Source organism: Penicillium cinerascens, assembly GCF_028974065.1.
Source record: "Penicillium cinerascens strain IBT 15544 chromosome Unknown scaffold_4_segment0_segment0, whole genome shotgun sequence".
Classification (NCBI taxonomy): domain Eukaryota; kingdom Fungi; phylum Ascomycota; class Eurotiomycetes; order Eurotiales; family Aspergillaceae; genus Penicillium; species Penicillium cinerascens.
In genome coordinates this window covers 1,035,086-1,048,914 of record NW_026695297.1, presented here as the reverse complement: position 1 = coordinate 1,048,914, position 13,829 = coordinate 1,035,086, and the positions used below count along the sequence as shown (strand labels likewise).

Sequence of the window (13,829 nt, the reverse complement as noted above, 5' to 3'; positions counted from 1 at the left end):
CGCCATACCCCGGACCCAAATGATAAAAGACCGGCCCTTCCCTCCCCACTTTTCCCTTCCAACCACCCTTCACAATGGACAAACTCAAGGCAGGCATTCTGATCGTCTCCGACACGGCCTCTCAGGACCCCGCGTCGGACCAGACGGCCTCCGCTCTTACTCCCATCTTGACCGCAGAGGGGAAGTGGGAATCCCCCGCAATCAAGATCGTTCCCGACAACGTGTTCCACATCCAACAGTCGGTTTGCGACTGGACCGATGGACCCAATTGGTATAACCTGATTCTGCTCAGCGGTGGGACCGGCTTTGCAGTCCGAGATAACACCCCCGAGGTAAGACACATTCGGTTTGACTCGGTCCAATAATGCGTCTTCCCCTCTGATGACATCACGCAGGCCGTCTCTCCACTGATACACCGGCATGCGCCGGGACTAGTGTGAGTATATACCGTGCCATTTGCTTTTGTGGCCATGCGCTAACACAAACTAATTTCCCCAGCCATGGCATGATTGCCGCTTCGTTGAAAGTAACGCCATGTGAGATGACATCACCCTTGTTTGTATTCGACTATTTACATCCCGCTGATCCCCCTCACAGTTGCCATGATGTCCAGACCAGTTGCTGGTGTACGCGACAAGACCTTGATAATTACTTTACCTGGGTCCCCAAAGGGAGCTGTGGAAAATCTCGAAGCTGTTGTAAAGCTTCTGCCTCACGCTTGTCTTCAATCTGCCGGAGCAAACTCTCGAAATATGCATGCCGCTGGTGTGAAATCACTGGAGGTCGAAGCTGGCGTTTCGGCTGGCGTTTCGTCTGGCGTTTCGTCTGGCTCATCCGGTCACCAACATAACCACAACCACCACCATCATCATCACCATGAGCACGGTCATGGTCATGGTCATGTAGTCCCAAAGGCACGCACTGCTCCCCAGTCAAATGACCCTTCCGCGGGCCCTGGTCGACGGTACCGTTCTTCACCATATCCCATGCTTTCCGTGGAGGACGCTCTCTGCGAGGTTAGCGAGCACACTCCCGCGCCCATCGTCATTGAAGCCCCCGTGAACACATCAGTCGTGGGGTCTGTCATCGCTGAAGACATCTACGCCGCCGAGGCGGTGCCGGCATACCGTGCCAGTATCGTTGACGGCTACGCCATCATTGCCTCCGAAGGTGCAAGCACGAACGGCACTTTTCCCGTAGCATCAATCACTCATGCCAACGTCGGCGGTGCCCTAGAGCCATTGCAATCGGGAACCATTGCTAGAATTACAACCGGTGCGCCTCTGCCTCCGAATGCGAATGCCGTAGTCATGGTCGAAGACACCGAGTTGGCCACCACCACCCCCGATGGCAACGAAGAAGCGACCGTCCACATCCTAGCGGAGGATATCCTTCCTGGCGAGAACGTCCGCGAACCTGGCAGCGACGTTGCTCTCGGATCGAAGATTTTCGCGCGCGGAGATATCATCTCTCCCGTCGGCGGCGAGATCGGTTTGCTTGCTGCCACCGGCACCCGGACCGTCAAGGTATTCAAGAAGCCCACAGTAGGCGTTCTGAGTACTGGAGACGAACTTGTGGAGCACGACGATCCCCGCACTCTCACTGGTGGGCAGATCCGGGACTCAAACCGACCCTCTCTGCTCTCATGCCTTAAATCATGGGGCTTCCAAACAGTCGACCTCGGCATTGCACGCGACACACCCGCCGGTGAACTAGAGCATGCCCTGCGTGACTCACTGCGCGGCGTTGGCCGCGCCTCTTCCAGTGTCGATGTGATCGTCACAACCGGCGGTGTATCAATGGGCGAGCTGGATCTCCTCAAACCTACCATCGAACGGTCACTCGGCGGTACAATTCACTTCGGTCGTGTTTCCATGAAGCCTGGAAAGCCCACTACCTTCGCAACAGTGCCCTTCAAGGCAGCTGCTACCGACTCAAGGGTGACCACTCAGCAAGAACGCCAATCTAAACTCATCTTCTCTCTCCCCGGAAACCCTGCCTCCGCTCTCGTCACTTTGAACCTGTTTGTGCTTCCCTCGCTGCACAAGCTCTCTGGTCTTGGCGAGAGCTCGCAGGCATTGGCTACGAAGCCCTGGCTGGCACCGCACCTCGGTCTGCCGCGTGTGGCCGTCGTCTTGACACATCACTTCCCTCTTGACCCCAAGCGTACGGAGTATCACCGCGCCGTGGTCACAGGCTCCCGCTCGGACGGTCGCCTGTATGCCACTAGCACTGGCGTTGAAGGCGTGGGACAGCGCAGCTCGCGCGTGGGCAGCCTCGTTTCCGCGAATGCCTTGGTAGTCCTGCGCGCCGGACGTGGCGTGTGTATCAAGGGCGAAATCGTGGAGGCGTTGATGATGGGAAGTGTCTACGGATCCGACACCCGAATCATCTGCTAAAATTATATGGCCGTGTGAAGCCTTTTACGACGGGGACTGGATTTCTCGGGTTTTCTGATTCTTTGACTATGTCTTTTATCTCTGGTTTTCTTTCTTCTCGGGCGTCCTTTTTCTGTCTGTTTTGCCTTTATACAGATACCTTGTCCTAGACTGCCAGAACATATCTATGAGCCAATGAGAACATGATACGATGCACTGTCTCCCATCTCAATCGACTTAAATTAGAATATAGGGAAGAAACTTTATTCAATTTTCAAAAGGGTGTATGCCAAGACTTGGTCCGAGATCATGGTCATTAAGATGTGAAAAATATATATTATCTAACGCCTGGGAACTATCGGAACAGTCTGTGGGACAAGCAATGCCACTTTCGCGGAATTATACTTGCCGAAGTAGCCGAGCTCGGCGATTTGAGTCAAAACAACGTATGGTACCATGGAAGGCTTCTGGAACCCCCTCACGTGAAATTGAGCCGTTAGAAAAGCATGGATACTATTTGTAGATCTCAAGTCCGGAGATAGCGAACCACGGTCGGCAATGTTTCGAGAAAAACATTGTTTGGGCAACTTTAACCTCGGGTAATCAACGACTCTCCCAACCAAAATCTCGACAACAAATCTGAATCACCCTGTACGTCACTGCCATTGTCCAAACCTGCCTCGTGTGTCCCCGCATTCAACGCTCGCAAAAGTCCAGAACGCACCAATTTGAAAAACTAAGACAAAGCCCCGATTTTCATCAATAGTTCGCACAACGATCTCGCTAGCGTCCCAAACACCCCGTCCACGAAAAGCCAAACAGAACTAAAAAACGCCCCCCACTCTCCCAAAAAGACCGGTCCAGCCTATAAACCTTGACTCATCGCACCCATACATCACTTCGCTGGCCCGTAGGAAGGCTTCGCCGTCGCGTAGGACAATGTCCCACCCAGTCAGGCGGTCCCATCACGGGGTCCAGGGTCCACCGGTACCTGACAATGACGGGCCTGGCCCGTGGCCCACGAAATTGGAGATCCGACGCAGAACACAAGCTGGACGGGTTTCGGATCGTCCCGGCACAAGCGATTTCTCGAGATCAAACAATTTCATGCCCAGGCTGTGTAGCAGGGAGCTAATTCGGAATTTTGGGAGGGTCGAGGTACAGTAGCTTTTCATGTTGTGTATCTGTAACGGGCAGATTGAGACCGGCGCGGCAGATTTGGGTTCCTAGGTACCAGGGGAATACTACCTCGGTCTGCGAATTAGAATGCCCGTGTTCCTGTGGATCTCTGGGGAGTGAAATTGAATGGGAAATAAAATAATGTCCGATACGCCGGTACTCCTTTCTATACATGTTTATCTCCGAAGGGAACATTGACGGAAACAAGATGGATATCATTCATCCATTTCCCCCATCAAGGGGTCGCTAACGTCCCATGGGATAATTCCAGAATTCGACCATCACTTCGTTATCGCAGATCAAGGAGGGGGCTATCTGCTGCGTCCGGCGCGATCAAAGTCCCTCTTGTCAACCGGACCAGATCAATCAGACCCGGTCACGAGCCGGACAGGTTGCCCCCCTGCTCCACCCTCGGTTTATGCCGAATTCCGAAATGTCTCGTAACCGTCGTCCCGCGCGCATCGCATGCCTCTCGTAAAAGTTCCAGTCGTGAATATCCGTAATCGTGTCGTTCGTGCCTCGGCGAGGAGTAGATCATTGTTTCCAGGAACTAGGAGTTCCGTCGCGGCTGGGCTAGGATATTGCTGATGCGCTTCCAGCGCTGCGTGGGAGAGGCGGAGTTCGTTCGCGCCAGGAGTGGTTTTTCGAGGGCTTTGGAGGATTGCGTGGACGAGCGCGGGCGGCTTATGGTGGCCTCGTGGTCGGCGAGGACGTCTTCCAGCCGGACGTCGGAGTCGGACATGCGCATTTCGCAGTCCTTGGGATCGAGGATCTCGATGAACTTGGATGGTGTGTCGCGCATTTTGAAGGGCAATGAACGAGGGTGGTGTTCGGGTGAAGGTGGTTCTTTGGTGTTTGATTTATTTTATAGATCTTAGATCTCAAGTGGAGGGATGAGACAAAGAATGTTGCAGTAAGCGCGGCACCGGGGGTGCGTTTCACCTTGGGGTCGAAGAAGCGAGAGAATGGGGAGGGCGAAAGGGGGGAGAGGGACGGGGGCTCTTTTTAATAACCTTTCGAATAGAAAGGCGCCGTGCGACTGGAATCCACTGAGAAACGGAAATGAGATGCGGGCAGGAGTGGAACCGGGAGATGAAGATCAGGGGACACCAGAAGCCACTAAGAACCACGGAGAAATTGTGGTTTTTGGGCAGGGGTTGGTTATAGCTCAGTGTGATATATCATGCAAAGCGGGATGGAAATGCCGATACCCAATACGAATGGGAGGCCTGTTCCCCGTCCTCTTCATACTCCGTGCTGATTTCCCTAAAACGCAATGAAGAGTGGATGGGCGCGAAACAGGATGCGATCGGCAGCGGCGTACCACTCGAACGGTGCGGTGGCGTCAGGCATCTGGTCACTGACCGTTGTGGATGCTGAACCCTCGGCCAAATGGTTCGTGAGATCTCGGTGGAGGCACTTGCGCGGCCCTCGTGAGGCCCTCGTGAGGGTCTACTGAGCCCCGAGCACCCCGAGTTGAGTTCGTGCCGAGGACACTAGTCCTCTGCACGGAACAGTCCATGAAGGACTAGGCTCTGGATGACGGTGAGGGGCTACGAACTTCCTCGTTGGATCGGTGTGCGAACTTGTACGGAGTAGCTACTGTCGGTTACTCCAGGTAGGGAATTAGGGTACTAGGTACTCGGTACTAGGGGACCTTCCGGCAGGGTTCTCTGACTAGGGTGTCGAACGGGTGATCAACAATTCTATAAAAAGAAGCATCCCTGTCCGATGTGAGGGAGCCTCTCGTTCCACTCCCAGTTGCCTACTGTACTGCAGCTATGATAATTTCCGGCTCCGTTATTCGACAATTCTCAAGTGGTGCTCCCAGGAGCTACGTAGTCATATTTGCCCCTCGTCCCTGAGTCAACGCGGATGTCGAGCGCCCTTCCGGCACCACCGGCTTCCCTTCTCCGCAATGGATCGCTGCAGGAATGGCATGCCGGATTCCCGGTAGACACAAGCCCCTCATGTCAATATGTCCTTACGTCGAGAGTATCCAAACTTGCTATCAGCCTGCCTTATCCCCGATCAGCACCCGCCCCTAGGCGAGGTACACCATCAGTGATGGGGGCCTATCCGCCACTCGACCCGATCTTCCGTTCCGAGATATCTCATAGCTACGAGATGGATCCGCGTCATTGATGATGATTACGCAGACGCATCCTAGGGCGCAGCCTAGTCAACAGACCACTGCCATGCGATACCTATAATGAAGACGTATATGGAAAGTACCTGAATTGATTTGATTTGGCCAGTAGCCATGCAAGAATATCGCACTGGAAGAACCATCAGAACGCCTCGTGAAGAAATAGCAAACATCGACAAGACCCTTTCCGATATTTGGATGGATCCGTCCCCTCCGACCCCGGGCGCGCGCTCCATGTGCATCGCTGGGTATCAATTACCCAGTTGTATCAACCGAAAACCCTGACCCTCGGCCACGAATCGTGGACATGCCAAGGCATGGCTGTGCCGCACAGCGCAAAGACACCGCTTCTTTCCTGGTCAACGGTCGTCACTCATTGTAACCCGACTTCTTTCATTTCCACGGTGCTAGCGTCGCCCATCCAGAGGATGTTGTTACACCTGTCGGAGGGGGTCAGTCATAGAACGGCATTGGAGATGGAATAAAGAAACGTACCGAATCAACACCAGGCCCAGGGAGCCGGTGTGCTTTCCGTCGAGATACTCCTCCGTGTCGCGCAGCAGGACGTTCATGTACGAGTCGATGCTCTCCAGGGTGCCCTTGTACTCGGTTTGGCCCCACTTCAGGCGGATGACGAGCTCGGTGCCGACTCTGTTACCACACGTCAGCAGGGATCTCAATGACTGCATGTATTTGTAGAAAGTCTCGGAGAAGCGCTCGTGTTCAATGGGGAGGGATGGGTGCGGTGAATCGCGTACCTAGCCTGAAGGAACGGGCGGGGGTTGAGAGGTTGGAACTGTAGTGGAACATGTCAGTATTTGTCCTGCGAATCTGATGAAGAGCTTGATGGACTGGATATGGTCGCATGCCAGCTCGAAGCTCGACGGAAGAGAGACGTACGCTCATTGTGGCGGAACGGTTCGGCGGTCTGCGACCGTGTGTGCGACCGAATTTTCGGGGAGAGAGGAGATTAAGAAGGAGCTGGGCGACGGAGCTTTCTTCTTCGGGCTGGTCGTGATGGCTGCGCGTGCTTGGAGGTCTCGGGGTCGTTTGAGCGTCGCGAAAATGTGAGCTGGGTCGGGATGCGGCACTGCGCCAATCAGAGTTCGTGATTGTTCACCGCCTTTGACATCGGTTTGAGGATGTGTTGATGCAGTGGTTAACACTTTATCTTGCTTTGCATTATATATCCCTTGGGATCAAGGGAATGGAAATTGAGGACCGTAAAAAGATCCTTGTCGCTTCATCGCCTTCAACTGCTCGTGCACTCGCCATCTCCACAACACCAACGCCCCGCCTCTCCGGCGTTTGCATCCACTCGTAGTAATACAGCGCTTGAAAAAATTCAGAAGAACTTTCAGAAATAAGAAGATTGAGTCATGTCAATTCACGGACCCCGGTCCCTCCCTCGCCAGAACACCCCGCTCCCCAGCAACATGGCACATCCGTGGATGGCAAACATCTCAAGCAAAATTGAACTCAAGCCCGGCCAACAGTCCAGGTAATCTCCTTGATGCTAACCTCCTCTCCAGACTTCTCATCGTAATCATACCACTCACCGTCAGAGAGGTCAACAGTCGAGAAAGGAGTGTTAGACTCGGTGCCTTTCACCTCCCAATCACCCTGGAGAAGTCTGAGAAGCATGCACAATAACTCGAGAAAGGGAGTACTTACGTCGGGCTTGAAGTCGGTAAATTCGAGGCCGCGGCAGTCTAAGTCGATAATCTTCTGGCCTTTCTTCTTCTCCTGGGCTTCGAAGACGTGCGGACCGGCGATGATGCTGGCGGAGTGGGTTTTCTAGTGGTGTTAGCCTGGATGTATAAAAACATGATTTTATGTTGAAGGAATGCATGGGAAGAAACATCAAGGGTAAAGCGTAAGCGAATAGGACGAGAAGTGCAAACATTCAAGAAGATGGGCATCTTACGGTGCACAGACGGCACTTCCAGACAAAGTTGGCCTCGCCACGGCTGCCGGGGATTTCATGCTGTTCCTATATTTTCAGACATATCAGTCATGTATTCCCACGCGCTTATTAGGAGATTGGTAGGACTGGCAGAACTCACAAAGCGATTGAAGCTGACCCAGTTCGGGTGCATCTCGCGGCACGAGGTGCATTGCACACGGAAGGTGTAGAAGTACGGGTTCTCCTCGGTATCAGTAGGCCGGAGGCCAGTGACACTATACAAATAAGTTAGATTTGCGTTATTCCAACGTCAAAGATGCATATAGAGGTGCCCGCCCACGCCATGCATCAAATCTCCTTCTGCGGTGCGAGGGAGCTTCCAGTGAGATGGCACAAGCAGGGAACATGGATCTGACAATACTCACCCCTCTAGTTCAGCAGAAAGAACGAGCGAAAGCATCTTGACGCGTTCGAAAATGCGATTTTGGGGGAGGTGCGCGCTCGACAGATCAAAGTGAAGGTTTCCGGTTATGCGGGGTGGAGACTGAAGATAGATCGGAGGCTTGGCATGTGACCTCGTAGGGGATTACTTTACTTTCACGTCAAGGGGTTACTTTTTACTTGGAGATGGAAAAAAGGGTATTTTTAGAAGGTAAATTCTATTCATCTTCATATTCAAGAAAATAGGAAAACAGATTGCAACGCCACTAATGCTCAAGCAATTGCTCCAAACAAACGATCAAACCAAGCTATATACATCTCATGTTTAAACCTACACGACATAGAAGAGATTTATAGACGGCTCTGCTGGGGATCCTGACCCAGAGATTTCGTCGTGAACGCGTTGAAGTACTCGTTCAGGGCATCAACAGTTCCGCTGCCCTCCACCAATTCCACCGTGCAGGCAACGTGGCTGTCAGGCCGGACAACGATGACACCACCCTTCTCGGCGTCGAGGCCAAGCTTCTCGTGGGCAGCGAACTTGGCGCTGGGGACGCGGAAATCGGGGATGTCGTCGGCGTAAAGGTGGTGGTGGTAGTCCTTCAGAACCTGGGGTACGGCGTCCATGTCGATCTCGTTCTTGGAGGCGGAGTAGATGACGGAGAAGGTGAAAAGCTTGGAATGAGGGTTGTGGCGCTCGAAGAAGGAGACATCGGCAGTGTCCGGGCGGTGGTAGACCGAAAGGAACGAGCGCTCCTTCTCCAGGTTGGCGGCGAGATCGGTGATAGCCTTCTTGGTCTTGTTCTGGTTACCAGCGAAGATGAAGATGCGGAAAGACCCGTTGGTAGGGATCTCCTGCTCCAACTCAACGAAGTTGGAATCGGCAAGACGAGTGACTGTCGTCGGGGTGAAGGCCCGGCCAGGAGTCAACCGCACGCCAGGAATATTGAACAGTGCAGACTTGGCGGGATGGCTGGCATCCCAGTTGAAGACGTTGGGCTTGTAGGCAACGCCGTAGCCGCTGGTGAACTCGCAAGATGACTTGAAGGTCTTGACGAACTCGTCCTCCTCCTCACCATCATCAGCAGCCCGCACAGCTTTGCTGGCCTTGACTTCACCGGCGTTGGGGCGGCGCTTGGAGAAGAGAGCCGCATACTTGGCATCGAAGTCAAGCAAGGTCTCAGCAATGTTCTTGCGCTCACTCTCGTATGTGCTCAGGGTGGAACGGTCGGCGAAACCGGTCTCCACGGCGTGGATCTTCCAGGCCAAGTTTAATGCATCGTGGAAGGCAGTGTTCATACCCTGACCAGCCTTGGGGCTGTGGGTGTGGCAGGCATCGCCACCCATAAATACGCGCTCGTCCAGGGTATACTTCTCAGCGATACCCTGACCAATAGGGTACACGGAGTACCACTCGACCCGGTCCCACTCAATCCAGTAGGGCTTCAAAATGTGCTTCGCGGTTTGCTGGACCTCCTCGGCAGTAGCGGTCTTGCGGGGATTCCAGTCCGGGTCAGTAGACGAGGCGATCTGAACGTAGAGGCGAACCATGTTGTCCTCCCGAGGAATAACCATGACCGAACCAGCATCGGAGTGGATAGTGCATTTTGTCTGAGACAAGTGTTAAACGGATACTTCGGCTATATGCATGAACGTTTTCTTACCTCGATATCAGGGAAGTTGGTGCGGACAACGCCATCCATAACACCCCAGACGTGGGCAATGGGGTCCTTGTGGTGCATCTTGATGCCAAGCTGTTCACGGACAAAGCTGCGAGCACCCTCACCACTGAAGAGATACTTGGAGCGCACGGTCTCGATTACATTGGTATCGAGACACTTCAATTGTACCTCGACGGGGTACTCGGCATTTGCACCGTCATTCTTGAAGCCGAGGATGGTCCACGGGCGCTCCACATGGGTTCCGGCTTTCTCAATCTCGTCGAGGAAGACACGCTCGATCTTACCCTGATGGACCAGGGTGGTGAAAGGGTACCGGGTGTCGATGAAGCGGGGACAGCTGGGCCAGCTACCGGTGCGGTTAATACCGGAGCCGTCGTCCTTGGGGTCCCAGAAAGCAACGTCGTAGACCTTGGCAGGCTCGTAGGCCATGATAGTGCGCTTCAGACCCAAGTTGCGCAGGATCTCGGTGGAGCGCGGCTGGATGCCATCAGCCCGGCCGGTTGCCGTAGGCACAGGGCGGTTGTCGATGTGCTTGACCTTGTAGCCCCAGCGCGACATGCACAGGGACAGCAGCAGGCCGACGGGGCCAGCGCCGACAATGACAATGTCATAGGTTTCGTGAACCATGGTGATGGCGGTGGGAATGTGATGCGACGGGGTATAGAGTAGATTGGGGATAAAAGGCGATCAACGCATTCAGCTAGGAAGGGGAAAAGAATTATAGAAATACCCCGTACGGTCGCATCGATCCGAAGAGAGAAAGAAGTGATCGAGGGCCATTGCTGGTTCATAAATAATCTGACCAAGCCGGGGTAAGCGGCATGACTACGTGGTACTGGTGATGACGGAGAGCAGGCACGGCATTGAGGATCGGTTGAATCGTGGGGAGCAGCAGGGTTAGAGGTAACACGGACCAATAAGGAGGGCTCGAAAGCAGACCCTGAGCAAAGGGAACCAGCCCGAGCGCGCCAGAGTATGTGGGGGTCGGCGCTGGCCAGCGCGCAAGTCACAGACTGCCGTTGCGCAAACCGAGCTGCAAGGCCTCCACATTCTGCTTCACTCGGGAACTGCGTCGGCAGGTGGAGTGAGGGTCACGTGACCCACCAGCAACATCGGCCGGAATTTCTATACAGGATTTCCTCCCGTCTTTCCGATGTTTGAGAGGACCGAGTTATCCACCGAGCCCCACCCAGGACTGGTAGTTATTCAGGCAGTTGCCCTGCGGGATACCGATGTACAGTGCCAGTCATACCGAGATCCACTCCATTGGCTCGTGCCCTTTCCCGACGGTCTTCCTGATCTAAACTGCTCAGTTAAATAGCAAGTACTTCGGTGATTCAAGTCTCACGATCATGAACGTGCTGCAGAAACGGTCCCTTAGGGAGGTATACTTGGATGGCCAGCTACAAACCCCCCGCCCAGGTGCTTCTTGTTGAGTACATATTCCGCCGTAAACAAGAATGAACAACCTTGGAAAAGCCTGGCTCTCTCGGTATCCAGGATCATCCTCCAACCCCGGAGAAGTACCCGGTCTAGATGATCTATCTCCTAAATAGCTTCGGACGTAGCATCCTCCCTTGTGCCGTCGCGGCCACTCGGGACTGAAAGTGGCAAAACAATGAAGCCGACCCCATAAGACTGAGGAAGCGGAGTGGCTAAGCGACGGACTCGGCAAGAGATCCGGCTTAGTGGCACAACGCCCGGGGATGAACCCAATGCCTGGATACCCTAGAGGGCACGAGTTCTACAAACTCTCTCAGGGTTATTCTTGGGTACATGATAGCGTGGCCTAATGTGTATTTGGGGGTGTTGTCTACCCTCTAACCCATCGAGGGTGTCATGCGGCATTGTTCTATTGAGAGGCTGGTGATTGCGGCAACTTCCACTGACACATGTCAAATGGCGTTGACCTTTTCCCCGGATTGTCCCTGGCACAGTTGCCTTTCATCTTGAATAGGCAAATGTCTCAAGGGTCCTTCCTTAAACCTGCACAATGTGAGCCTTTAACAAGAGGACACAATAGTGCATGTGAGGTCAATAGCCTTGCATCCCGTTTGGTATTGTCCAAAGCCCTCATGGACTCAGCGACAGATCTTCCAACATTTTCCTTTTCTTCTTTTCTTCGTTTACTCTTCCTCTTCTCTTCAGCCTGCATGTTCTTCGCCAACTTCCAAATCACTTGATATTGCTTTCTGTCAAGTTTCTCGTTCAATTAAAAGTTCGATCATCATCCAGTTGACACCGGGAATCCTACCAATGGATTGTCACGGAGTCCAGGATCATCTCGACCCGATAACGCTCCCTCCTCGTGTGTGGAAGCCGAGCTATGTCTGGCCTGTTGACAATGAGGGAGTCCTTCGTGTCGTGGAAGGGTATGCGTCCCGCCATGCCTTTGAACATGCCAAAGACAGTTCTAATCAATTACACAGTCACCAGAACCCGGAGATTGCTGAGCACCGCCGTCACTGGCAATGGCTGAAAGCCATGGGCCAGGAAACCGGTCCAGAGGTATCGCATTTTGTCTCGGCTGTCTCGCTGGACAATTTCAGGATCCCTGAGTATGACCGCTATCCTACCCTTCAACAGTATCAGGGTATGTCTCCTATCCACGAAGAGTTCTTGGACTTGATCCCGGAGCAGCTGAACGTGACCGGCCATGCTTCTCCCGAGCTCCCACCGCTGGTGGTTCATTCCGACAGTGAGTACTCGACCGACGATGACTCCGAGGGCCTCAAGAAAAGCCTCAAGACTAGCAACTCGCCCACTACTCCCATTATTCGTCCGGATGTTGACTTTCACTTCGATTTCATCGCCCCTCCTGGGGTCGACGACGCGCTCCTCATGCCCCTTGCCCCGGTCTATATCAACCCACCCAACACGCCCAGGACTCTCGTCGCCCCCGTCGATGTCAAGTCGCTCATCGAGCCTATCGCTCCCGTCTATGTCAACCCACCCAACACGCCCATCACTGCGCTTCGTGTCAACGATAGCGATGGCCCCATGATGCTGGTCATGAAAGAGAACGTTGACACGACCATTGTCGACACGATCATTGAAGCTGCTTCCCTCTCGCGATCCCAGAAGAGCAAGCACATCGACGGATGGCTAGGAAGCGAGCAGAGTTCCAAGGGTCCTGTGGCGGCCTTTCGGCGATCGACCATATTTCTCAAGGGACTGGGAAAGAAATTCCTGAAGCAGGAGTTTTCGGACCAGACTTTTGTAGCGGAAAGTACACTCACCGACTCATCATTTCACTTACTGACGATTCGACGCAGATCGAGGAGGTCGCAAAGAAGAAGCAGATGGTGGATGGCAAGGACAGCCCGCCTCCTCTGCCACCCAAGGACCGTCCCGTCACGCCTCCCAAGCCCTCTCCAGTTTCTCTGGGACCCGGAGACCAGGCGCTGCTCTACTCCAGACTGGAGTTTATGATCTGCGAGACCGCCAACGCCTTCTTGATTCAGCAATACTGCGATGGCCGCATCGACCAGCACACCATCAATCGGGTAATCTATGGCTGGGCTGCTAAAAATCTGCCTCGGGTCCCCGAGTTCCGTTTCGATCAGGCCACCCAGCGTGATCTCATCAACGCTAATCGTCGCACCATGGAGTTCACCGGTCTCAGCTCTACCAACCCAGTGCAGCTGGTTGCGAACCTCCGGAGCTGGAAGTCCATTATCCAGGATATGAACCACCGCACCTTCTGCCTTCGCGACAGTGCCATCCGCAAACAGCTGTACGAGATCGGTCAGATCCTCAACATGCTGAATGCTCCCAGTGCAACTCTACAGGCTTTCGATGAGTTGCATGCCGGCGTCCTTCGGTTCATGATCAACACCCCCGGTTCTCCTTCCTCCTCGCTCAGCTCCTGAGCTCTGGATCATCTGCATTTAACCCCCACATTCATTACGCTCTTCCAGGCAGTCCACTCATTTGATACCTTTCATTTGTTTCCTCGTCCTTCGAGACATGACCACGTTCCAAAGCGGCCGGGAAGGAGTCGCTCCGCCGACAGGCAAAAAGTGACCGCACCTGAGACAAACCAAAAAGGAGGAAATACCAGGGAAAGAGACTTTGCGGTCATACAAAGTAAC

General features: G+C 53.8%; 6 protein-coding genes across 6 annotated transcripts; 2 read left to right on the top strand and 4 right to left on the bottom strand.

The window, feature by feature from the left end:
• Window positions 1-74: 74 nt before the first annotated feature.
• On the top strand, window positions 75-2,399 carry N7498_008355 (bifunctional molybdopterin adenylyltransferase MobB/molybdopterin molybdotransferase MoeA family protein; the record flags this gene model as incomplete). The annotated part of the gene is made up of 5 exons (XM_058455417.1): window positions 75-332; window positions 396-436; window positions 499-536; window positions 598-837; window positions 907-2,399. The coding sequence occupies 5 exons, from the start codon at window positions 75-77 to the stop codon at window positions 2,397-2,399; spliced, it is 2,070 nt and encodes a 689-aa protein (XP_058305405.1).
• A 1,708-nt stretch (window positions 2,400-4,107) lies between these two features.
• N7498_008354 (uncharacterized protein) lies at window positions 4,108-4,359 on the bottom strand (the record flags this gene model as incomplete). Its single annotated transcript, XM_058455416.1, has 1 exon — window positions 4,108-4,359. One exon carries the CDS (start codon window positions 4,357-4,359, stop codon window positions 4,108-4,110), a length of 252 nt encoding a protein of 83 aa, XP_058305404.1.
• A 1,720-nt stretch (window positions 4,360-6,079) lies between these two features.
• Window positions 6,080-6,612, bottom strand: N7498_008353 (small nuclear ribonucleoprotein F; the record flags this gene model as incomplete). Its single annotated transcript, XM_058455415.1, has 4 exons — window positions 6,080-6,146; window positions 6,202-6,357; window positions 6,465-6,502; window positions 6,607-6,612. The coding sequence occupies 4 exons, from the start codon at window positions 6,610-6,612 to the stop codon at window positions 6,080-6,082; spliced, it is 267 nt and encodes an 88-aa protein (XP_058305403.1).
• A 573-nt stretch (window positions 6,613-7,185) lies between these two features.
• On the bottom strand, window positions 7,186-8,076 carry N7498_008352 (CXXC motif containing zinc binding protein; the record flags this gene model as incomplete). Its single annotated transcript, XM_058455414.1, has 5 exons — window positions 8,038-8,076; window positions 7,773-7,887; window positions 7,634-7,699; window positions 7,381-7,503; window positions 7,186-7,329 (listed from the first exon to the last, which is right to left on the bottom strand). Exons 1-5 carry the CDS (start codon window positions 8,070-8,072, stop codon window positions 7,186-7,188), a joined length of 483 nt encoding a protein of 160 aa, XP_058305402.1. The 5' UTR covers window positions 8,073-8,076.
• A 328-nt stretch (window positions 8,077-8,404) lies between these two features.
• N7498_008351 (putative FAD monooxygenase) lies at window positions 8,405-10,362 on the bottom strand (the record flags this gene model as incomplete). Its single annotated transcript, XM_058455413.1, has 2 exons — window positions 8,405-9,664; window positions 9,718-10,362. The coding sequence occupies 2 exons, from the start codon at window positions 10,360-10,362 to the stop codon at window positions 8,405-8,407; spliced, it is 1,905 nt and encodes a 634-aa protein (XP_058305401.1).
• A 1,629-nt stretch (window positions 10,363-11,991) lies between these two features.
• On the top strand, window positions 11,992-13,607 carry N7498_008350 (uncharacterized protein; the record flags this gene model as incomplete). The annotated part of the gene is made up of 3 exons (XM_058455412.1): window positions 11,992-12,107; window positions 12,165-12,954; window positions 13,011-13,607. 3 exons carry the CDS (start codon window positions 11,992-11,994, stop codon window positions 13,605-13,607), a joined length of 1,503 nt encoding a protein of 500 aa, XP_058305400.1.
• Window positions 13,608-13,829: the final 222 nt, after the last annotated feature.